This window comes from Carcharhinus amblyrhynchos, chromosome 13, assembly GCF_965287045.1.
Source record: "Carcharhinus amblyrhynchos chromosome 13, sCarAmb.v2.hapA, whole genome shotgun sequence".
Taxonomy (NCBI): Eukaryota; Metazoa; Chordata; class Chondrichthyes; order Carcharhiniformes; family Carcharhinidae; genus Carcharhinus; species Carcharhinus amblyrhynchos.
In genome coordinates this window covers 23,243,956-23,270,316 of record NC_137336.1, presented here as the reverse complement: position 1 = coordinate 23,270,316, position 26,361 = coordinate 23,243,956, and the positions used below count along the sequence as shown (strand labels likewise).

At 40.4% G+C, this 26,361-nt stretch overlaps 1 protein-coding gene across 2 annotated transcripts in view; it reads left to right on the top strand.

Moving 5' to 3' along the window:
• LOC145351766 (gamma-aminobutyric acid receptor subunit gamma-2-like) overlaps positions 1-26,361 on the top strand; it is a 120,932-nt gene that overhangs the window by 17,072 nt on the left and 77,499 nt on the right. For both annotated transcript variants that reach the window (XM_080201386.1, XM_080201387.1), the window contains exons 5-7: positions 2,677-2,897; positions 8,753-8,835; positions 11,978-12,118. In XM_080201386.1, the coding sequence (XP_080057512.1) occupies positions 2,677-2,897; positions 8,753-8,835; positions 11,978-12,118 (445 nt within the window). The remainder of the gene's footprint in view (positions 1-2,676; positions 2,898-8,752; positions 8,836-11,977; positions 12,119-26,361) is intronic.

Here is a 26,361-nt window from a genome sequence, read left to right as displayed (position 1 = left end):
TGAATGGGTTGAATCCCAATTGTAGCTGAGATGGGTCTTGAGGCCTCCCTCTTCTGATTAAAGTGTGACACCATCCTTGGACTACCCGGAGGCTGTGTAGAGTTCAATACGTCAACTTAAATTTCTGATTGATCTGCAGTTAAACTGACTAGTGGCCTCCTGCTGATCCCACTTATTTTTGTTTAAAAAAATATATTTACACGTTTCATACTTGTCTTATTAACATAGTCTGCAAAATATTTACCCTGAGTGAATTTTTGAAATTATACACATGTAGGTTGCCTTCCAAGATTTCACTTCCAGAAATAAATTATCCCATCCACTTGTTGAATTATAAATGTATTTAGTATTTTTAAATTGTGTACAATTTTCTTGGATAAATGCAATTTTCTCAGGGGATAAATACAGATGTAATGCTTATTGCAGCGGATGGATGTCATCTTCATTATTGAAATAATTTGTGATTGCTCTGCTCCCTGTTCTGTGCCTCTGCCATGTGTGATGATCATTAAAGCTGATCTGTTCTTAAATTATTTTACAAGTGCGAAGGATATTTACTAATTCCCGTTGTAATTTATGAACGAGCTCCCAGCTCTCCCCAGAGGTGACTGACCATCTATCTCTTGAAAGTACTTTGTGCAGCAATGATTCAATTCACGCGGCCTTCACAGCCTCATTTCTTTCAGAATGATTCAGGAGTTTCTCCATGAATCAAAAACATGAGAGAAGTATGTCATATGACAAAGCCTCCACTGCCTGTTATAGGGAGAGAAATCTCTCTGTTTTATTTCAGTTTAGTAAAGCAGGTCATAGGGTCCCCCATCCTTCCATTAATGCCTCGACCTAACAGACTTTATGACAGAAGTGGTCCTGACACATTTATCGCACCCAGATATATCACTCGTGTGAGATAAGTGCAGAAGCATTACTACTTATAAATACGAATGTACATTGTATCAATTCAATACAATACTGTCCTAGAAGGTTAATTTGTTTGATGTTATTCAGGCTTTTAATCTCAACTTTTATTTGGATGCAAAGCTGAATATGCAGTTTTTCTTTGATGTTTCAATGACAAAAATGACAGACATTAAATCATATGATTGGAGACCGCCCCCCCCCCCCCCCCCCCCCCCCTCCCCCATGGCATGTTTCTCAGTAGTGCACTGTTGAATCACCCATTGCATCCAGTCCCTGCTACTGGGAAACCTGCGACGGAGGGGTTGCATTGGTGAGACCGGGAGATGCGGTTGCCGGCCAATGGCTTGCAAATCCTGCCCATATTAACTGTTGGGCTAAACGTTAAGGATTGATTTTGAAATTTGCACCTAGGCATAACATTCCTGATTGGCCACCAGTTATATATTTGTTTTGACATTAGCAGCAGAATGCAAACTTGTGCCCTTTCACGGGATGTAAAGTATCTTTCTTCACTGAATGGTTGAAAAATAGATGGCAGTTTTAACTAATGGATCATGTCTCCATTTGCTTGATTACTTAATTGTTAAAATTGTTGGAGGCAGATATTTCATGTCTTATAATTTGAGAATCAAGGTATATATAATATATGGCATCACAGTTACGTTTGCAGCTAATTTTGTCCATACATTACCAATTCTATAATTGCTCATGACTCATACTATAGAAGTGAAGGAAGATTTGCAAAGCTCCTGCTGGTCTGTAAATCTGGCTTTATCAGACTGAATGTCGATAGAGTAAGTTCAAGAATGCTAAATGCCTTGAATCCAACTTAAAGGAGCTCAGTATGAAAGCAGCTTAGTGAGAAGACTAGCACTATGTTTACTTAAATAAATAGATTGTTACTGACCCTATAGAACCAGATAATTCTCAATATGTGTGCTGGGTCAACAGACTTATCATTTGAACTCAAGCAAAATACTATTCATGATCTATACAGTATTTTACAAGGGGTCATGGCTGGTGAACTACCCTCTTAAGGAGATCTGACTCCCACTGCCCAAATTTCATGGGTGGCGGGAGACACCTGCACCCAATGTGTAGGCTGATAGGTTCATCCCTGTGGCCCAGTAAAAAGTTGGAGGGGTGTTGGTATGCCTCCTTTCTGGGTTCACAATACCAACTGGAGGTCACCCCTTACACTTTTCCCTCTTCACTCTACCCTCTGCTCCTCGGCCTATCCAATATGCACCTCCCCCACCTCCACCATCCACCAAACCCTCCCCCCTCCCTCCACCACCACCACCACCCCACCCAACCTTCCCCCCTCCTCACTTCACCTGGCTGCAAAACAGGCAGTGGCCACTACCTCTGGTGATACGTGTAGTACTGTAGAACTTACTACATCTGATGGGTCTAAGGCTGTACAATGTGGGACTTCGTCCTGAAGAGAGGCAGATGTCCTGCCTCATAACAACTCATGGACCCTTGCCTGAAAAATTAAAGTGGGGGGAGGAGGCAGTCAACCAGAGGTGAACTTGCCTCTGACATTTATACTAGGAAGCGGGGAAACTATCATCAGTTTTTAATTCACTCTAATGTTTCAGACTCTCTGTTCTGAATTGACAGTTGAGGTAACTCCATGGCTTTAACATTATGGGAAAGATAGTAATGTTTTAAAAGCTTTGTGTATAATATTGAAACTTCATCCTGAATACAAAGATTGATTACTTCACACATATTTGATCTCTTCAACAGGAGTATACCATTGACATATTTTTTGCTCAAACGTGGTATGACAGACGTCTCAAATTTAACAGCACTATGAAGGTTCTCAGACTCAATAGCAACATGGTTGGCAAAATATGGATACCGGATACATTCTTTAGAAATTCCAAGAAGGCTGATGCCCATTGGATAACAACTCCAAACAGAATGCTGAGGATATGGAATGATGGAAGAATATTATATACACTCAGGTAATTTAAGTTAACTTGTCAATATTTTTGCTAAAAGAAATAGGAAAAAAAATTAACTTGTTTCCAGGCTAACTGAATGCACTTTTTAAGAGTTGTAGAACAAATTCAACCATTTCATTTGCTTATTTTTTTAATGCCAGTAAATTTTCATTTTGTTGTAATTATTCCCATGGAGAAGGTAGAGAATAGGCTTTGATTCAATTCAAGATTATTTGTTTTGAACATGACCTGTGAAATTGAGATTTGTTTTTATTAATGACTGTGCAGAATAAGTCCCCTGTTCATTGCACTGCTAAGCAGAATCCTGCAGTAAGTGGCACATTCATACAGAACAGGGATGCCACAGATTGAATCACAAAATAATGATGATCAAGGTGGCATCAAGGACACTGTGATTGGTTTCAGAGTTCCTGGGTTAGAGAGAAAAAAGAATCATCCAGGGACCCTGCTCCTGAGCATTGCCCACGTCAAAGTGCGTGGGTATTGACTGAGGGCAGGACCAGGTTTAGCTGTGAACAGCTCACTGGCATTGACAGTCAAGGCTGCTTAATGAACACTGGCAAGGTGCTGCATAGTTGCTATGTGAAGCATGTTAAACCTTTGCTGCATCCTCCCTACGATGAACAATCTTTGTAATAATCTAATAATCCTAGTTTGCAGAACTTAATCATGACCCCACATTAGCTGAGAAATACAAAAAAAATCTGATTATTTTAGCTTTGAATTTCCTCAAGTTTGTCACTGTTTAACTGCAGTGTACATGTTGGAAGCCCTATTTACATGCATAAACAGGGTTCCATCACACTTTCATTCCAAAGAAATCATTGGCACAGAATATTTTGGAACACATTAGTTCGACTTTGTAACTTATTATTTAGCTTGTGAAAAAAAATAGGTTGCTGGAAATGTGAAGCCAACAGGGTACTTGGAACATAGGAATGTACGAACTCAGCCCCTTGAGCTTGCTGTGCCATTCAATAAGATCATAGCTGATCTGGTTGTAACCTCAACTCCGCATTCCTGTCTGCTTTTGACAATCTTTCACCCCCTTACTTGTCTTGAAATTATCTAGTTCAAAAGTATTCAAACACTCTGCTTCAACTGCCATTTTCACAGTAGCATCTATGCAGTGTTCATGTGAGTCTACTTATGACACTAATAGATGAACTTTTAGCCTTTTAGGAATGAAGTTCTAAATACTCACCACCCTCTGAGAGCAAAATATTCTCCTTGTCTCCAACTGAAATAAGCAACCCCTTATTTTAAAACAGTGACCCCTAGTTCTAGGTTCTCCCACAAGAGCAAATATCCTCTCTACTTTCACCCTGTCAAAAGCACTCAGGATTTTAAAGGTTTCAACCAGGCCGACTCTTAACCTGCTAAATTCTAAATTAACCTTCTACAAGCCTAGCCTGTCCAAGCTTTCCTCATAAGGCAACTCACTCATTCCAGGTATTAAAACACAAAACGCTGGATAAATGCAACAAGTCTGGCAGAGTCTGTGTAGCGAGAAACACAGTTAATGTTTCAAATCCACATGATCCTTCTACAGAATTGTTGGATGAAGTCCATCCACATGGATTTGTCAGCCTGCGGCTCCAACAATTGGCTCAATATCACTTCCCTGGTGATTGCAATTTTCCTGAGTTCCCTCCTCCATTCACTTCCTGATTTACAGCTATTTCTGGGATATTACTTGTATCCTCTATAGTGAAGGCTGTTCAATTCATCTGCCATCTCCTTATTTTCCATTACTAATTCCCAGACTCATTTCTTATCAGGTGAACACTCACTTTGTTAACTCTTCTTATTTAAATATCTATAGAAACTCTTACCACCCATATTTATATTTTTAGCCAGCTTACCCTTATACTCTAATTTTTCCCTCCTTACTAATCGTTTTCTCATTTTTTTGCTGTTCTTTATACCCTATCCAATTTTCTGACCTGCCTATCCCCCCAGTGCAAATATATGCTTTTTCTTTAAATTTTTAACTTCTTTCATTAGCCACGGAGAGTGGCTTCTACCCTCACATTGTTTTCTGAAATATCCCTTTAATTGTCTGCCACTGCATCTCGAGTGACCTAATTTGTCAGTTCACTTTCACTACCTCTGCTTTCATCTCCTTTATTTAAGCTTAAAATACTAGTTTTGAGTCCACTCGTCGCTCCCTCAAACTGAATGTAAAATTCAATCTTGGTGAAAAATAACATGAACAGAATATCTCCTCAACCAGTGTGATTTAAACATTAAGAAAGAAACCTAGGAATGTGCGAGAGGGGAATAGGCTGATTTACAATCAAATCAAGTATAGAAGGTGAAATGAAAAGGGGGAAGGAAAGATGGTATTAAGATTCAGAAAAGTAGGAAAAGATAATTTTGATTTTGAAAGTTTTGTATCTCAAAGAAGAATTTGTTGAGTGTAGGAATGGGACTCGATAGTTTAAGTTGTTCCCTTTCTGGGCCAGAATGTTTGATTGGCATTGTATTACTGTTAGAACATCATTAAAATGGTATTTGTCGCGTTCTAAATATGTATTCTAACTTTCTGCGGTGAGTTCAGTGTAGGTTTAATTTTCAAAATCTAGCAAATTCCCGAAAGAAAATTGTGAAATGGAGGGCAAGTGGCCATTTTTGCAAACCTAATGACAGAGCACCACAAATTGTCCAGCACCACGTGATGTTCTGCAATTCATGAGGTATTTCTTACTGGTCACGAGCTGCTAGATCATTTACACATGAAGAATGATGAGTGCTATTAAGCCTGTTGTTAGTTTGGCAGCAAATTCTGGGCCATTATATCTGTTCTCTCTTGCTTAGGTAATCATAAAGCACCATTCAATAATGAAGCCATAATGAAGTGGTATTGAGAGTTATGGCCTTTAACATGCTTTAGTTGGTTAGGTGATGGTATATTCATTCACAGCCTAATCAAGACCACAGCAAATTCCAACAAGCAACCATGGATATTTTTGCAGAAGGTTTAGATATTTTGACTAGTAATTTGAATTATTCAAATCTGTAACTTCAGGGCACTTCATTTATGGTAATGACTATTAATAAAGAATAATGAATGTGATATAGTATGCTGCTGGTAATAAATCAATGTTTAGATAGTAACAATCATGCTACAGAAGTGTGAAACAAGGCCCATCTTCAACAAAACGTCCCCTTGACATTCAATGGCATTTCTATTGCTGAGTCAACATTATCATCATCCTGGGGGTTATCATTGACCAGAAACTGAACTGGACTAGCCAGATTTATACCACGACAACAAGGGCAGGTCAGATGCTGGAATTTTGTGGAGAGTAACTCACCTCCTGACTCCCCAGAGCTTGTCCACCATCTACATGGCACAAGCCAAGAGTGTGATGGAAGACTCTCCGCTCAAGAACAAAGAACAAAGAACAACCCAGCACGGGAAACAGGCCCTTCGGCCCAACGAGCCCGTGCTGCCATCTTAACAAAGCATTTTCCTACACCTACCTTGCCCCGTGTGTATGCTAATTGTACCCCTATTGTCACGATTCAGGGGAGAATAGTGTAGGGTCAATTTGGTACACCAATCAGCCTAAAAGCACATCTTTGGGGTGTGGGAGGAAACTGGAGCACCCAGAGGAAACCCACGCAACCACAGGAAGAATGCGCAAACTCCCACAGACACCGGCCCAAATCCGTGTATCTGCACAGCTAGCAGTGATAGTCACTGAGCTGTTGTGGTGCCCATCTGCTGGTCCTGGTTTAAGCACACAACATGACGCGAAGTACTAGGCCACTCTCAAAACATCCAAGAGCAGCTCACGCACGACCCACCGTGTGCATGCCCCTTGTTTGACAACAAGGTGGACTGACACACCTGCGGATTAAAAGAGACAAAACATTAACATGTAGTATTACATTTCCAGTATCGTCCCGAGGCTCTGACCCTTTTTAAAACTGTCGCCTATAACCCTCCACCCCTGTGTCACTCATGTGCCCATCTAAGTAAACCTTAAACAAGAAGCTTGACACCATCCAGGAAAAAACAGCCTGCATGATTAGCACTCCATCCACCACTTTCAACATTTATTCCGTTCACAATGACGCACAGTGGCAGCAGTGTACTATGTACAAAATGCACCACGGCAACTCACCAAGGTTCCTTCCACAATACCTTCTCAACCCATGACCTCTACCATCTCGAAGAACAAGAGCAACAAATGCATGGGAGTACCACCAACTACAAGTTCCTCTGCAGGTTACGTACCATCATGACTTGAAACTGTATTGCTGTTCCTTCATTGCCATTAGGTCAAAATCCTAAAACTCTCTCTGACAGCACTGGGTGTACCTACACATGATGTGGAAATGCCAGCGTTGGACTGGGATAAGTACACTAAGAAGTCTCACAACACCAGGTTAAAGTCCTTTGGTAGTAAACGCCACTAGCTTTCGGAATGCTGTTCTTTTATCATGTGAGTGGAGAGTTCTGATTGCAAACAGGGCATATAAAGGCATACACATTTTACAGAATACAGATTAGAATGTGAGTTTTTGCAACTAATCTGCTATTCAAGTCTTAAAGGTTCGGACAATGTGAGTGGAGATAGCATTAAGCATAGGTTAAAGAGATGTGTATTGTCTCCAGACAGGGCAGTAAGTGAGAACTTGCCTGAACTTGCAACATCTCACTTATTGTCCTGTCTGGAGACAATACACATCTCTTTAACCTATGCTTAATGCTATCTCCACTCACATTGTCTGAACCTTTAAGACTTGAATAGCAGATTAGCTGCAAAGACTCACATTCTAATAAGTATTCTGTAATGTGTATGCCTTTATATGCTCTGTTTGCAATCAGAACTCTGTACTCACCTGACGAAGGACAGCGCTCCGAAAGCTAGTGGCATTTACTAACACATAAACCTGTTGGACTTTAACCTGTTGTTGTGAGACTTCTTACCGTGTATACCTACACATGATCAGCAGCAGTTCAGGACGATGATTCACTCTCATCTTCTCGAGGGCAATTAGAGATGGGCAACAAATGCTGATCTTGCCAGTGAAATGATGTCCTGTGAAAAAATATTTGTGAAAAGATTATCTTTCCCTTAATCCTAGAGCATTCCAATTATGTTTAAAATCTAAGAAATTTATCACATTAGACATGCAGCATGTTAAAGTATTTTAATGGTGATCTAGACAACTGGCAGATACTGTCTTATTTCCTTTAAGGGAAAATCTTAGAAAATAAAATTAGTTATATCAACAAGACTTATCTTTGATAATCTGATACAATCCCAATGTTATGATTGATTGCTAAAGATATCATGAAGTATAAGATTTAAATTTCTCCTTGTCTAAATAAAATTTGAGTACGAGTTGTGTGCAACATTCCCACCATTTGGGTTTTGCATAATACTTTGTTTTGTGGAATCTACCATCTCTTGTGTACCTTATGAAGCATCCCAAGTTAACTATTTGGTTGGAATTCTCCGGCCGTTCACACTAGCGGGATTCTCCAGTCCTGCTGGCAGCGCACCCCTACTGGCGGGTTTCCCACTTGTGTGTGGTGACATCAGTGTGAATTCCCACTGACAGCACTGGGACCAAAGAATCTCGCTGCTAACAAACAACTGCCACTTCATGCTGGCAAAAAACACATGGCTGGGAGGCCAGAGAATCTCACCGTTTATGTCCTCTGTGTCTTAATTGTGCAACACATGCCCATATCTTTGATTCATACCTGGCCCAGAATTTTACATGTGTCATATGAAGGTGAATACATTTCTTTTCAATGAGAGTCTTTCTGTCATAACGAAATTGCCCTCTCAATTAGTTTGATGCATACAATGACCTTTTACTATTTATAGGTTGACAATTGACGCTGAATGCCAGCTTCAACTGCATAACTTCCCAATGGATGAGCATTCATGTCCTTTGGTATTCTCAAGCTGTACGTATAAGTTTACAATATATAATTTAACTTCACACTTATAAAGTAGCACCGTCATCTGTTAAAATTGTGGAATGTTTGAAAGAGTATTTTGTCACAAAGAAAGCTGTAAAAGATTGATTTCAGAATTTTAGTGCATAGCAACATTTTCTGAGCTAATTTGTAGCAAATACAGTAGAAAGGGACGTGTTAATCTGTGGGATTTGTCAATAACTAACAGTTCAACGCTTCATTTAAACATAGAATCATAGAATCCCTACAGTGCAGAAGGAGGCCATTCAGCCCATCGAGTCTGCGCCAACCACAATCCCACCCAGGTCCTACTCCCATAACCCCACATATTTACCCTGCTAAACCTCCTGATATTCGAGTCAATTTAGCATGGCCAGTCAACCTAACCCGCACATCTTTGGACTATGGGAGGAAACTGGAGCACCCAGAGGAAACCTACTGAGAGAATGTGCCATCTCCATACAGATAGTGACTGGAGGCCAGAATTGAACGTGGGTCCCTGGCACCGTAAGGCAGCAGTGCTAACCACTGTGCCACCTTGCTGCCCCTTAGTGCAATGGAAACTCCCAGTTGTTCTTTATTAGTGATATCCATGCTCATCTCGAGATGCTCCTAGTTTTGAATCTGCCCGCATCTGGGATCAACAATGCAGAGGAAGAATATGGCGGGAGGATGGTGGGGCTGTGGGGCGGGGGTGGGAGAGGGGAAAGTAGATTTGTTACTTGCTCCTGCCTTCTAATTCTTTTACTGGCCTGTCTTCAGGCACAAGAAGATTAACCACACCAGAGACACGGAGGCACAATTTAAATTGCGGCTCATGCCTTGATGACATTTCGGGGATGTGCATGTTATTTTAATTGCGTGCCTTTCACAGTTTCCCAGCTTCAGCATAGCTGACAGAGCAAGTATGTAAGGCCCCATTCTTTTTTTGGAGTTACCATTCCTTGTGGGCCAAGAGGATAACATGGTCCTTTCACATCCATGGCTTCTCTCCTCCACTGATCAACTTGCCAACCTCACCAAACTCTTTTTTATCTTACCTTCTGTAGACTTGAAGCCCCCAACCAGTTTTGACTCTTGCCCACCAATGGTGACGTCATGCTTTAGTCCTTGCATGCCCATTCTCCTCCCAAGTTAAAATAGATCCTGTAATAGATTGTTCCCATGTACATGAAGTGATGGTGCCTGTACCCAATAGGTTTGATTCTCTGACCTCACCACAGCTGTCATTCAATGGTCCCACTGCAGTGAAAGGAGATTAGGCTGAGTGTCAAATTCTTTTCTCCTGCTGGCAGCAGCAGCATGGTGTGAATGCCCAGAGAATTCCGGCAAATAACATGTTCCATTTAATAGCTTTGTGTTTATAATACTAAATAGTTTTGCTTCACAAACACATGATACTGGTAACTGTAAAGATTTATTTCATAATCATGCTTCATCACCAACACATAAGTATTTGGGCTACTAAAGCAGTTCAGTGACTGTGCTTACAACATATTAGTTTGTTTCCTGCCTTTGCAAAGCTTTTTCTCCACAAAAAAGCACGTTAGACATGTGACAGTATACTGTCAACTTCCCTAGTTGGATGTAGTTGTAAACAAAATTTGAATCTTGACACTATCCAGAATAAAGCCGACTAATTGATCAGCACTCATCCATTAACCTAAATTTCGAACCCCATGTCTCTGATATGCACTATCTATTGGAATAACTCACCAAGGACCCTTCTGCAGCACCTTGCAAACTGACAACCTATATCAACTAGGAAAAGGGCAGCGGGTCCATGAATACAACTGTCCTTCCAAGCTCCCTTCCAATTCACACAACCATCCTAAATTGGACCTATATCACCATTCCTAATTATTGCTGAAGGAAAATCATAGTGCTCACTCCTTGATGGCACTATGTAAGGACGTTCACCAAATGGACTGCATTGGTCCAAAGAAGAAGGTCCATCTTCACTTTCTCAACTAGGGATGGGTAATAAATGCTGGACTTATCAGCAACACCAAGAATTAACTTAAAATATAATAATCTTTATGAATATATATATATATCTGGTTGTGTAATTATAATTACTCATTGTAATACACTGCTGACATTCATTAGACAGAAGGGCAGTGGGGAGTTTAATGGCACTTGTGAATTGCAATAGACAAGGGTAGAATAGTATTGTTGCTGGATTAGGTAAATATTCTGAAATTTTGCTCAATTGAATATTAATAAATGTTTATGCAGAATGAAACAATACCGTTAAGGCACAAAGCAAATGAACTCAGGTTCAGGATAAAGAAGCCAAGTTTAGGACATAGGCCAGGTGGAGGGACTTAATAAAATAAATTAGATGTTTGTTTTAGTTGTTGCCACCATGGGAAGATTTTGGCAGAATTCATGCTAAAAATACTGTTATTTAGCTAAATATAGTTCTCAAGGGGTTACATTCACAAAACATTAGAGAAAAGGAACAGAAATTTGAATCCAGGTGAACCAGTTTGCATTAGAAAATTGAAGTTCTTTCAGATACCCCAGTGAATACCTGTACTTTCAGCCTTTGCAGTGACCTATATATTTGAGCCCAGCGTACCGATAATATACATTAGGGAGGGGGATCTTGTTAGGTTCATAGAAAGGCTAATGGTGTATCCAACAATTAAGAAGATTAAGAAGATATACCTGCAATTTTACTTTAAATTAACTTGTAAGAATCGCTGACAAGAGTGCACAGGTTCATGCTGATAGAAGTTAAATTCCCACCTGATATCAGAAAGTTCTTCACACCAAGAATGATCAATCTTCAGATCGAGAAGTGGAGGCAAAGAAAAAACTTCAAAGCCTTTTAAGAAAGAATTAGGTGAAGCAATCATAAGACTGCAGTGTCTTTCTGAATAGATGGTGGGCTGAATGGCATTACTCATCCATAATTACATTTTGATTGAAGCTCTCCTCTGATTATTTGCTTCTGGATATTGAATAGATGGGCTAGTGCTGATGGTAGGGTGGTGTACTTGGTTTGTGGATTTAGCCATCTTTTCTTCCTTCATGATTTCTTCCCGAATAAAAGATGGTATGCTCACTCAAAACTGCTGTCTTAATAGAAAAATAGTGAACTATTTTTTAATCCAATTTTTAGATGGCTACCCCAAGGATGAAATCATATATCAGTGGGCGAGATACCATTCTATTATCTTTGGAGAGCCGCGCTTTTGGAGGCTGTATCAGTTTGCGTTTCTTGGATTGAGAAATACGACAGACCTTGTCAGGACGACTTCTGGTGAGTCACTTTCTGAAACTGTGAGCCAGCAAAATAATTCTTCCCATCAAAGGACATTGAGATTTGAGTACTTGTGCAGGCTCTAGCAGAGAGTCTTTGAGAACTGTGGACTGAAATATTTGTTTAACAAGAGTATTAGTAACAAGTTGGTTTATCCTGTGGAGTTTTTGTTCTGCGGTTGATAAAACTTGGTATTTACAATTGGAAGTGTCTGCAGTCATGCGCTGAGGCATGTAATGTGTGAGAATGTGAAAGATAACTGAGGATTAGTTTGTTGCTTTGGAACAAGCGAAGTATAGTCAAAACTTATGGGAAACTATCTGGATGTGACATGCCACTTTTGGCATGTATACGTGATGCAAGATGTCACTCTCTAGATGGCAGTTTTTATACACCTCTGTTTTGAAGTTGTATGAGTAATGTTGGGTTGCTGTGATGTCAGGTATGACAGGTATCAGCACACTTAGCATGAAGTGTTGTACTGATATGCTATGAAACAAATGGAACTGAACCGAAAATACATAAATTCAAGCATAATGATTAAGTGAGTCTGTACCATACCTGAAACCTTTGCCTGGCTGATCTTCTAGAAGCTCAAAATGGTTTGGAAATCAATTTGAGTTTGCCTTAAGGTGAATGTTGGCAAACATTCACAAATCACAGTTGCAATCTATGGCTGATGATAACGGAGTTCAAAATTATAATTTAACTAATACCTGTGGCAGGCACATGTAGTTGACTTGAGTTAAAGCTGGAGTTTCTTCATGGACAATTCATGCAGTACTGCCTGCTCCCACCTTGAACTCTTCTTATACAATGTACATGTTTTAATCGACCTGAAAGAGGTCTTGCCCACTGGGAGATGAACCAGTTGAGAATCCTGGTCAGCTCCATACAGGAGGCCCAATGGTTTTATAGGTGCCCATCAGGGACTTATGTGACCATCATTACACCTTCCCTGGGATTCAGAAAGCTGCAGCGGAAGTCAGATAGGCCAAGAGTTGCCAGCCTACCAGAGGCTAAACTTATCTCTGACCTTATCTTGCCTTTCCCAGTCCCAGACTTTGAACTGGGGTCCTTTGGTGACCCTTCAGTCTGTCCCAGTGGTCCTGCCAGCAATGAGGAACTGCAACCCTCCTGTACCCCCATCCATGCCCATCCATGTTTCTATCTCCCAAATGCCGCATCCTTTGATTGGGCACAGAGTGCTTGATAACAAGCGACTCATCCCTGGGAGGCCACTAGTAAACTCAACAGTTTTGTTGGGCCACCTTCCAGAGGTGTGGGAAAGCCTTCTGACTCCCATTTAATCCCTGAGCCACTGTTGAACTACAATAGGCTCAGGGCTAATGCTTCATGAATGAACCTCACTGACATCCTGTTGCTGGCGGCTAAGAATCATGTGTCAGCCCTTCCCACCCTCTATTTTAATAGGGGACTGGGAGGTTACCTTTGCTGGGAGACTGGGAGATCTTTACCATAGTAAAATAATAAGAAGTCTCACAACACCAGGTTGGGGTGGCAAGGTGGCACAGTGGTTAGCACTGCTGCCTCGCAACACCAAGGACCTGGGTTTGATTCCCGGCTTGGGGTCACTATCTGTGTGAAGTTTGCACGTTCTCCTCATGTCTGTGTGGGTTTCCTTCAGGTGCTCCTGTTTCCTCCCATAGCCTGAAGGATGTGCCGGTTAGGGTGCATTGGCCATGCTAAATTCTCCCTCAGTGTATTTGAACAGGCACTGGAGTGTGGCGACTAGGGGATGTTCACAGTAACTTCATTGCAGTGTTAATGTATTATCCTTAAATATAATCAAGCTACATTGTAATATAGAAAATAGAAAATCTAACAGATTGCCTTGGAGGTCCTCTTCCTTCATTTGGTAACATTCTTATTTCTTAATATCCTTTCTCTAAGTGATTCACTGATACTCAATGGCCTTTCATCCCATTGATGGAAGTCACGGACACAGTTCTCGTGATGTTCACAGATCAAGTAGGAACGTATACAGTGGGATTTGTAACTGCTGCGCTTATGTAAAGTGGACATTACCATGGCTGAGTGGAAAATATCAATGGAGTTTCTGGAAATATATAGATAGTGGTCAATTTTTAGCTCTTTAATATTGAATCTTTTGAATGGTAACCATATCATGAGGCAGTTAATGTACTAGTTTAATTCCAGTTGCAGCAGATTTCATCATTACCACCTTTCTTGTATGGTGGTTTTGATTTGGTATCTGCCTGTAGGACATTGCTTACTGTTTTGGTTGTTTGATTTTTTTAACTAAGGATGTGAGTTTTAATTTGGAAATGCCTCATTGCTTCAAATATCTGCCTTGGGGATTCAGAATGGTGTTAGACTCAGTGTAAATATAGTTCTCTGGAAATCAAAAAAACTTACCTAATTTCCATACAGTGTAATGCCACAACACTACTGTTTTTGCACTGTCTTTTTACTACTGTATGTCTATGCAGTGATGTTATAGCTTGGCATAGTAACCATTCTACACCATGCTAGAGTGGTATCATGGCTCAATCAGCTATAACTGCAATTCAAGCTTCAATATTGTATCTTTCTTACAGCTTTCTCTCAGGTCTCTGTTTTTGGAAGGTATATTGTTTCTTTGAGATGGCAGCACTCACAGGTTTGTTTAATGAGGCTTAAAATTAAAACTGAAAGGCATTGAGTTTTTTGAACACTCAAGTAATTTTTGGTAATTTATGAACATAGAACTACCTGTTTACAGGAATGAATCATTAATATATATTTGTACAGAACTATATGAGTATAAATGTTGCTTCAGTGATGCCTAATCATAATGCATAATAAACACCATTACAATGGTTAAATAATTAAAGCTTTATTTTTCTTTTATTTAGTTGATTGTACTTATTAAATTGCTTGTTGTGGTAGTGAAATGAAGTAAAGTAAACAGCATGTTATAGGTAGTGGTTTTGTTAATCAGGAGATGTATCTAGATAGTTTATAAAACATGTATTATTCTGGTATCTTTATATGTGGTCCCCCAGAGACAAGAAATCTTTTGTTTTATGTATAGATTGACTTGTCGACTTGTGGAATGGAAAAGCTTAAATTCTGAAAGGAAAGTTTGTAGGTATAAAGTTTTTAAAAATGTAATTGCTCTACTGCACAACCCCTTAGCACTGATTAGTATTGACACGTTATGTAGTGAGTCAAATTATATTACTGCTATGGTGTCTGGGATAATTGGAACTGTATCCCACAGAAATTTCCACAAACAGTAGGTGTTTAGATACCAGAAACACAGACGTAAATTATATTTGACCCATGGCTATTAGTGTGCATGCTGAGTGATTCAAGTACCAATTCAAGTGAATCGCCTGAATGTCTTTCCTTCTGGACACATGGCAATTTGCAGTTAATCTTCAGTAAATCCAATCCCCAGAGACTGATTCAGGTTCATTTAACAACTGTTGAATGAGCTTTGCTATAAATTTTATCAGCAATTTTATGGGCAAAACCCACCTATATGACACTCATTCTGGTTTAGTCTGTGATTTTCCTAAGTATTACATCCTTTGGGTTAGCATCAGTCCATTAGTGATTCTCCTGAATGACACTCCCATTGGGCTAGCCCTAGTCTTTCAGTCACCTTTCTTAATGATGCATCTACTGGTCTAGTGCCAGTACAGTGATGAGCTTCACGTGTGACACTCTTTTCTGTGCTACCACTAGTCTTTCAGTGGAGCTAATTGATAAGAAGATTTGTTCCCCAGATATAATACTGCCTTCATTATCTTTCAACCTTCCAGTCAGTACAGTGCCTCTAGAAGCTATTGAGAATAACAATCATTTTGAAGAATACTAACAGAACTTCCCTGAATAGTACAATGGATTTTGAAAATAACCAAGAAAAATTACCTAACACAAATTTAGTGCCAATGTTTAGCTCCATTTTGGTCACCTACTCTAAGGTTATCCAGAACACTGACATAAATAACATTATCGCTAGGTCTTCACTCCAGCAACCCACAAAGTGACAAAATATTGCAACTGTTGCATTGTATCTTGAATTATTTGAATGTGACCTATTCAGGAGTATAGTGATACCATGCAATATAACAAGTTCAATGCATCAATTCTACCCGTCAGCACAGGGTATTAAAAGTTTGGAATTTTTTCTACATTTAGAATGATGTTATTTAGTAAAGTTAAGTGATGATAGGCTGCGCATTTTAAAACAGGCAGGAATGTCATCCTCAGCTTCCTGGTGCAATGCAGACAAAAGTCCATTATTACATTCCATCACTCCCTGGCCTTTCTGATTTTCCCCTAGTGAATGCCTGTTATACATTGCTCTCTACCTGCCAGGAAATGAGGTCCAGTTTCAGTAAGCATTTTTATGGTGCTGTTTGTTTCTTTTAGTAATAGATTCTCTGGAATATAAGACAGTTGAATACTTTTGTTGCTGCGCAGAGGTTGATTTGCACATTATATAGACTTTGAACTTCAAGGGGAGAAGAAACAAAGAAAGGGAAGAACCTGCCTTTGCATTGTTGTATTGCTTGTGAAGGAATGCATTGAGATATGAGGAGAAAATTATTTGGAATTTTCATTTTCTACTCCACTGGCAATTGGAGTTGGCTTGTAAATATTACCTTTATTTATTAACACAGCACAGATGAATTTACTCGTTTGGATGTATATTCATCAGCAGCCCATCCTGTGGTGAATGGCAGGCCATTTTTAAAATGTCAGTGTCTCTCCTATCTCTGGAATGGATGGTAGCTGACACAAAATCAGCTCCATAAAGTGAATTGAGTAAAATTGAAAGAGTTTGGAGGGCTAGCAAGAAAGTAGGATTAGATTAAGTAGCCCTACTGGGAGAAAAAGACCAACACAGACTTTATAGATTGAATTGCTTGTTTCTGCGCTGTAACATTCGACAATTTTATGAAGTTAAGGAGTGTAAATAGAAGAGAGGGGAAATTAGTTATATTCGGAAAGCAGAAACTAATTGTTTAGCTCAAAAGCCACTTCAAATAAAAATAATCACTCTTGCGTACCTGAAGTCATTATTATTGAGTAGCAAATCTTTTCTCAGCAGTTGAGTTGTTTTCTTACAGTAATATTAATTGTTAGTTCCATTTAATGATTATTTCTCAAACAGGTTAAGGTTAAAATCAGAAGATTAACACATTATTAATTTTATTTGAATTTCTTTGAGATATGATTGAGACATGCTGAACATTCTGATATAAAGTAATTCAGCACTGCTGAAACTGAAGCACTTTGAATTGATTACAAAATCTTTTGTGAGGTTCATTCAATTCATCCCCCCCAATTCAGTGAGTTAACAATTTTCTTTTTGCAACTAACTAACTTCAAACAAAAGATTTTTGTTGCTCCCTCCCTCAGGTGAATTGACCACATCTCTGAATTTGGTTTTTAGTTTCAGCTGTTAGTCAGCTCATACGCAGAATGACTTTTAAACAGCTCATGTTGTTTGTTTTCTTTTCCCCTGTGGGAAAGATGAAAATAAAACATTTTAGCCTCAGTTGATGGGAAGGTGCATATTTTAAACTGAGTGTGTAACAACATACAAGTGTCGCGTGTGCTCCTTGTTTTACTCCAGTGCAGTTTTTTATTTGTTATCGGGGAAAACTTATTATCCCCATAATACTGATTCCACCTTGCTTGCCCTTTATTCATAATATTGCACGCATGCATCTTGAAAGTTTATTTATTAGTATCACAAGAAAGCTTACATTAACACTGCAATGAAGTCATTGTGAAAATCTTCTAGTTGCCGCACTTCTTCGGGTACACCAAGGGAGAATTTAGCATGGCCAATGCACCTAACCAGCACGTCTTTCAGACTGTGGCAGGAATCTGGAGCACTCAGAGGAAACACACTCAGACACAGGCAGAACATGCAGACTCCAGACAGACAGTGACCCAATCCAGGAATCAAACCCGGGTGCCTGCCGCTGTGAGGCAGCAGTGCTAACCACTGTGCCAACGTGCCACCCAATCACAATTGATACGTGTACTTTGGTAGTAAAATCACATAGCTATGTTATCATTGGAGTGAGATTGGCAGACAATCATCCCTTCAGACATGAATAAATGAGATGTATTTTGTTTAAATCTTTAGATTTCCCTTTAAGGCGATTTTGGGCTTTTGGTAATAATTGCCCAATCAGCACTATTCTAAGTGCACTGCTCATTATAGCATTCCACCTAGAAGTTGACTATTTTAGTTTCATAATGAGATTTGCAACATATCTGAAGTGCCTGCAGAAAACAGAGGATGCATAGGAACAATTCAGCATCCAGGGCAAATTTGGAAGCCTTATTAAAGAGTTGCTGTTATCACAGCAAGACTTATAATTGAAGGTGGTGAAAAACAGCTACTTTTATTATTGGCAGCCTTATAATGAGGCTGGGTTATACAAGAGATGTTCCTACTATAAAAATCAGGTCTGAAATTCACTTGTCAGGATCGCTTGTTTCACCAAGAGTTCTTCAATTGTCAGGGAGTTTATCTATGTGAAAGCCATATACTATATTTTCTTTCTAAATTCAAGGTATCACAGGCATTTAGATCATGACATTAGGGTCTACAGGCACTTTTTTTTCAGCTTTGAATGTATGATAGTACTTTTCCCATTGGAAAAGTAACCCATACGCTTCAACACCAACACAACAGTAATCAATGTAAGGGTCCATTTTCCTTTGCAGGAGGGAGTGGTAAGGTTAATTAATTACTGCAGCAAAAACACCTTAACTTTGTAATAAAGCATCTAATGTCAAAATACTCATGCCAGAATTTCCTAACTCCTTGGTAGGCTTCTTTTAAGATTCCCAAGCTCTCAATCAAGGCCAGACTTCAAATATTGTCCAATACCTCCCTGAACTCAAGAACAGCTCCTTCCCTGCTGCCATCAGACTTTTGAATGGACGTACCTTATATTAAGTTGATCTTTCACTACACCTTAGCTATAACTGTAACACTACATTTTGCACCCTCTCCTTTCCTTCTCTATGAACGCTATGTTTTGTCTGTATAGCATGCAATAAACAAAACTTTTCATTGTACATCGATACATTTGACAATAATAAATCAAATCAGTGCCCAAAGGATGGTCAGCTTACTGCTGTTAGATCTGTTCTGAATCTATTCCATTTAGCACAATTGTACACACAGCACAATGGAGGCTGTCCTCAGTATGAAGGCACCAAACACAAGGACTATGTAGTGGTCACTTCCAATAATACTATGGTGGTCAGATGCACCTGCAGCAGATAAATGAGGACAAGGTTAAGTTAGTGTTGGTGCCCTCACCACCACCTAGAATGGCAGCTGTGTTCATCAGAACTTGACGAACACAATGATTAGTAGAACTACTGAGCCAATCTTAAGTGATAGATGCTGAAGTCTCCCAGCCAGAATAGATTCTGTGAACTTGCTTCTCTTTGTTCTCTTTCCAACTAGTGTTCATTCATCATCTAAGGGTGAATGTTGGATGGCAATCAGCTCATATTTCCCTTTCCCATGCTTGACATAATGCCATCAGACCTCTTGGGAACGAGAGTCACAATTAATGTCTCCCATAGAGACCACCTCTTTATTATATACCCACAGTTCCACCTTATCTGGTGGATCTCCTCTTTTGCTGGATGAGGTCATGGTAAAATAGTACATCAGGAATGGTGATGGAGGAATCTGGAGCTGTAGCTGATACAAATAATTCTGAGAGTGTGACTGACTAGTTTGCTGAGTAACTCTCTCGATTTTGGCACAAGTCCCCGGATGTTAGTAAGGTATACTGATGGGTGGGTGGGTAAAATGGGCTGTGTGTCCAAACAACCTGGGTTTTATGGACTCCTCCTGTGGGGTAATTGCTCTGTGGTCTAGGTTATACATGGTTGGAACACTGTTTTTCCATTACTTAGGAAATTAACTTTAGCACATATACAGGACGCCCCTGCGTGTTCAGTCCTGGCTGCCTGATACGACAGGTTTGTCAATGCACATCCCCCCGCACAGGTTTCCCATGCCAAAGTTCCCTTAAGCGTTTCTGTGGGTGTTGGTCACCCTGGCAGGGATGCCTTTATTTTGTCCAAATCCAATGTGTAAGGTAATGTTAACTGGTTTTATTCTTTTCGTATTTCTTTGCTACATCTTTTCAGAGAGCAGTTAGGAGTTAAACACATTGCTGTCCGTCTGTAGTGCCATCTAGGCCAAATATGGATGGCACCATGGTGCAGTTGTTAGTACTGCTGCTTCACAAGACCAGGAACCCAGACTTGATTCCCGACTTGGATTGTTGCCTTTGTGGCTTTCCTCCGGGTTCTCCGATTTCCTCCCACAGTCCAAAAGACTATACCTGGTTAAGTGCATTGACCATGCTACATTTTCCCTCAGTGTACGCAACGAGGGAGTGTGGCGACCAGAGCATTTTCACAGTAACTTCATTGCAGTGTCAGTGTAAGCTTTCTCATGACACTAACAAATAAACTTAAACTTAAATAGATCATGAAGACAAGCTTCTTCCTTTAAAGAGCATTAGTGAACAGTTGAATTTTTGCTGCAGTCCAGCAACTTCATGGACATAATTACTGAAGCTAGCTTTATGTTCCAGATTTATTTAATTTAAATTCACAATTTGTGATGGTGAGATTTGAACTCACTGCTCCGGACTATTAACCCAGACCTCTGGATCGCAACCACTGTACTACTGCATCCAATAACTATAATGTCTAATGAATTAGCAGAGAGTAACTGAAGCAACTGCAAAGATGAGCTAAGTGTTTAACTTAATTAAGTTAAAATAAATTTTTAAAACTGCACAAAAAATGGGAAAAGTGGAGAATTGGAAAGGATATGAAAACAAGGCCAAATATGCTAAACAAGAGAATTAAGAAATCGTTCAACAAAGAGTGAGACCATTCAGTCAATCAGGCTTATACTGTCTCTTTGAAATCTATTCAATTAATCCTATAGCCTTATCTGTGTTTCTTCAAATTTTCCCACAATAAACAGAAATTTACAGTGATTTGTCGGTATAGCTTTTCTGAATTATGGAAATCAAGACTGAAAAGTATTGAAGAATGAAATTCGGAGGCACATGGAAAGACAGAGAAAAATAGTGAAAGGATTTGATTAGGCATATTCAGGCAAAATGGCACATTTAAGAAAAAATGAGAGTATGCAACCTAAAAATTGTAACTAAATATGGAAATCAGGCAGCATTTTTTTTGGAAAGATGAATAAATATATGGAATAAATTAGTAGAATTAATTGAACCTTCTCATCCCAGAGACCACCCTTTTTGCTCTACTATCTCCCATGAGAGCATATCTTTCCTTAAGTATGCTGCAGGTACAGACTTACCAAAACTTCCTTACTCTTGTACTTCAGTTCCCTTGCAATAAAAGCCAACATGCCATCTGCTTTCCTAATTGCTTGCATACTTATTTTCTGTGTGCCTTGTACAAATACAACTAAGCCCATCTGAATGTCAGCATTTATAAATTTCAAGTCTTTCTTGCTACCAGTGAATAACCTCACATTTCCCCCCATTATGTTTCATCTGCCTCCTTGTTGCCTATTTAATCTGTCTTGATCTTATTACAGCTTCTTTGTGTCCTCCTCTCAGTTTACATTCCCATCTAGCTTTGCATTGTTAGCTAACTTAGATACATAACTCTGTCTTTGGCTGAGGCCCCAGTGCTAATCCTTGCAGTATCCCACTAGTCACAGACTGCTAATTTAAAAATGCTCATCTTATCACTACTCTTTGAATCCTGTCCATTGACCAATCCCCTATCTATACTAATATATTACCCCCAAATCCATGAATCTTTACCTTGCATTTTTTTTTGTCTGGCATATTATTGAATGCCTTTTGGAAATCCAAGTACACTACATCTACCATTTTCCCTTTATCCTACTACATCTTCAACAAACTCTAAAATAAATTTATCACATGCTATTTCTGTTTACTAAAACCATGTTAACTTTTTAAAATCATGCTATGATTGTCTAAGCACATTGTTAAGGATATAAGCAAATTACTATGGATTCTGGAATCTGAAACCAGAAGAGAAAAGCTTTGACAAAGAGTCATCAGGACTCAAAACGTCAGCTTTTTTCTCTCCTTACCGATGCTGCCAGGCCTGCTGAGATTTTTCAGCATTTTGTATTTTGGTTTCAGATTCCAGCATCCACAGTAATTTGCTTTTATCCAATACTTGACTCACTGCCACTCCACTTCCAGGTATGCCTACCCTGAAGAAATACTGCTCTTCTCTCCAACAGGATTTCCATATGTCCATTCCCCCTCTATCCACCTTCACTGCTTTCCATTTCTCTCTTAGTGTTGGACAATGTATTTACCAAGACTCGCATCCACAGTCACATTTCATTCCTCAATAACTGTCTTCACCTCTGACTTACCCCATGTGAAAATTTCAACTCAAATTCCACCCCACATGTAACTTCTAGGATTACAGGTATCTCCAGGATATACAACATTCTTTGAACTGCTGTTCTCACTGCATCTTGAAAGCCACACTCACTGCCATGCGCCACCACAGGAAGACACTCAAATCTCTCTCCGACAACACAGCCTTACTCTCCCTCAAAGCTGTCCCTGTCCCCAGTTTCATTTCATCCTCTGCATCATTTGATGTCTTAACAAAAAACTTTTTCTGTTTCTTGCAACTGTTAAGAAACGCAAGCTTCAACAGCTTATCAACATCACTGCCCATCCCAGTCCCTCCACCAGTCCCTATCTCTCGACCTCCAACTCTTCTAGCCCTAGCCCTTGCCGTGCATTCACCATATCCTCCAACCTTCCCCTCTCTGAGACGAACAACTCAGCTTTGTACCCTTACGTCCCCACCTCAATGAATTCTGGTGTCGACATGATTTTGAACTCTTCTGAGTTTTGACAAAGGGTTATCTGGACTCAAAACATCAGCTCTTTTCTCTCCTTACAGATGCTGCCAGTCCTGTTGAGACTTTCCATCATTTTCTCTTTTGGATTGTTGAGGATATAATGCTTAATAATAGATTCAAAGATTTTCCTTGTGATTGATGTCAGGCAAACTGGCCTGCAGTTTCCTGTTTTCTCTGTCCTTTCTTGAATGTCAGTATTACATTTGCTAATTTCCAATCTGCTGGACTGATCTAATATCTGGGGAACTTTTGAAAAATCATAACAATGGCATTCACTATCATAGTAAGAAGTCTCACAACACCAGGTTAAAGTCCAAAGGTTTATTTGACAGCACAAGCTTTCGGAATCTCGCGCCTTCTTCAGGTGAGTGAGGAGTTACGCTCACAAACAGGACATATACAGACGCAAACTCAATCGACAACATAATGGTTGGAATGTGAGTCTTTACAGGTAATCAAGTCTTAAAAGTACAGACAATGTGAGTGGAGAGAGGGTTAAGCACAGGTTAAAGAGATGTATATTGTCTCCAGCCAGGACAGTTAGTGAGATTTTACATGCCTGGGCAAGCTGTGGGGGTTACAGATTGTGTGACATGAACCCAAGATCCCGGTTGAGACCTCCTCATGTGTGCGGAACTTGGCTATCAGTTTCTGCTCACCAACTCTGCATTTTCATATGTTGTGAAAACCGCCTTGAAGAACACTTACCTGAAAATCAGAGGCTAAATGCCAGTGACTGCTGAAGTATTCCCTGACTGAAAGGGAACACTCCTGCCTAGTGATTATCAAGCGGTGTTCATTCATCCGTTGTTATAGCGCCTGCACGGTCTCCCCAAAGTACTATGCTTCGGGACATCCTGTCCTGCAACTTATCAGGTAGACAACATTGGCCGAGTTGCAAGGTATGTACTGTGTACCTGGTGGATGGTGTTCTCACATGAGATGATGGCATCCATGTCAATATTCCGGCACATCTTTCAGAGGTTGCTGTGGCAGGGTTGTGTGGTGTTGTGATCACTGTTCTCCAGAAGCCTGGGTAATTTGCTGTGGACAGTAGTCTGTTTGAGGTTGTGCAGTTGTTTGAAGGCAAAAAGTGGGGGTGTCAGGATGGCCTTGGCAAAATGTTCGTCTTCATCGATGACATGTTGAAGGCTCCGGAGCAGATGTCGTAGCTTCTTCGCTCCAGGAAGTACTGGATGATGAAGGGTAGTCTGTCCGCCTTGTCCCATGTTTGTCTTCTGAGGAGGTGTATGCGGTTTTTCGCTGTGGCATGTTGGAATGTTGATCGATAAGTAGCACGCCATATCCTGTTCTTATGAGGGCGTCTTTCAGCTTCTGTATGTGTCTGTTGCAATCTTCCTCCTCATCTGAGCAGATCCTGTGTAAATGGAGGGTTTGTCTTTCGACCAATGCTATAAACTAGATCCTTGATGACATGTTTCTTCCTTCAGACTCATGGTGAACAATCATTGAAACAACCATTTGATGACATTAACAAGTTCCAGCCCACCATCAGACTCACCATGGACTACTCTCAGGAATCGGTTGCATTATCGGACACATGCATCTCCATCAAAGATGGTCACCTCAGAACCTCACTGTACCACAAGCCTACAGATAACCTCACGATGCTCCACTTCTCCAGCTTCCACCCTAAACACGTTAAAGAAGCCATCCCCTATGGACAAGCCCTTCGTATACACAGGATCTGCTTAGATGAGGAGGATCACAACAGACACCTACAGACGCTGAAAGATGCCCTCACAAGAACAGGATATAGTGCTCGACTTATCAGTCAACAGTTCCGAAGTGCCACAGTGAAAAACCGCACCAGCCTCCTTGGAAGACAAACATGGGACATGGTGGGCAGAGTACCCTTCGTCGTCCAGTACTTCCCCAGAGCGGAGAAGCTATGACATCTTCTCTGGAGCCTTTAACATGTCATTGATGAAGGTGAACATCTTGCCAAGGCCACCCCCGCCCTCCCACTTCTTGCCTTCAAACAACGCACAACCTCAAACAGACCATTGTCTGCAGCAAATTACCCAGCCTTCAGGAGAACAGTGACCACAACACCACACAACCCTGCCACAGCAACCTCTGCAAGATGTGCCGGATCATCGACCCAGATGCCATCATCTCACGTGAGAACACCATCCCCAAGGAACACAGTACATACTTTTGCAACTCAGCCAGTGTTGTCCACCTGATACACTGCAGGAAAGGATGCCCCGAGGCATAGTAGCATGGCACATTGGGGAGACCATGCAAACGCTATGACAACGGTTGAATGAACACCGCTTGATAATCACTAGGCAAGATGTTCCCTTCCAGTCGGGGACCACTTCAGCAGTCACGGGCATTCAGCCTCTGATCTTTGCGTAAGCATTCTCCAAGGCAGTCTTCACGACACACGACAAGGCAGAATCGCTGAGCAGAGACTGATAGCTACGTTCCGCATACACGAGGACGGCCTCAACCGGGACTTTAGGTTCATGTAACACCATCTGTAACCCCCATGACATGCCTGGGCTTTCATACTCTCATTAACTGTCCTGACTGGAGACAATACACACCTTTTAAACCTGTGCTTGGCCCTCTCTCCACTCACATTGTCTGTACGTTTAAGACTTGATTACTTGTAAAGACTCTCATTCCAGCCATTATCTTGTAATTTGAGTTTGTGTATGCCCTGTTTGTGAACACAGCTCCTCACTCACCTGATGAAGGATCAAGATTCCAAAAGCTTGTGCTGCCAAATAAACGCGTTGGACTTTAACTCGATGTTGTGAGACTTCCTACTGTGCTTACCCCAGTCCAACGCCGGCATCTCCACATCATTCACTATCACTGCAGCTACCCCTTTTAGAACCCTAGGATATAGGCCATCAAGTCCTGGGGATTTGTTGTATTTTAATCCCTTACGTTTCTCTAGTATTTTTTTCCCTGCTGATATTAATTACTTTCATTTCCACACTCCTGTTAGCCACTTGGAAATGCTTTATTTCTGGTTTGCAATTTGTGCTTTCTACTGTGAAGACAGACACAAAATATCTGTTCACAATTTCTCCATTCCCCTTGATAATTGTTCTCATCTCTGTCTCTAAGTTATCAATGATTACTCCAGCTACTCTTTTTGTTCACTGGAGAAAGCTCTTCCAATCTGCTTTTATATTCCTGGCTAATTTACTTTCATTCTACTTTTTCCTTTTTATCGACCTTTGTTAGCCAGTTGTTGGTTTTTGTAACCACTTCCGCAATCGTCAGATTTATTGCTATTTTTTGCAGGATT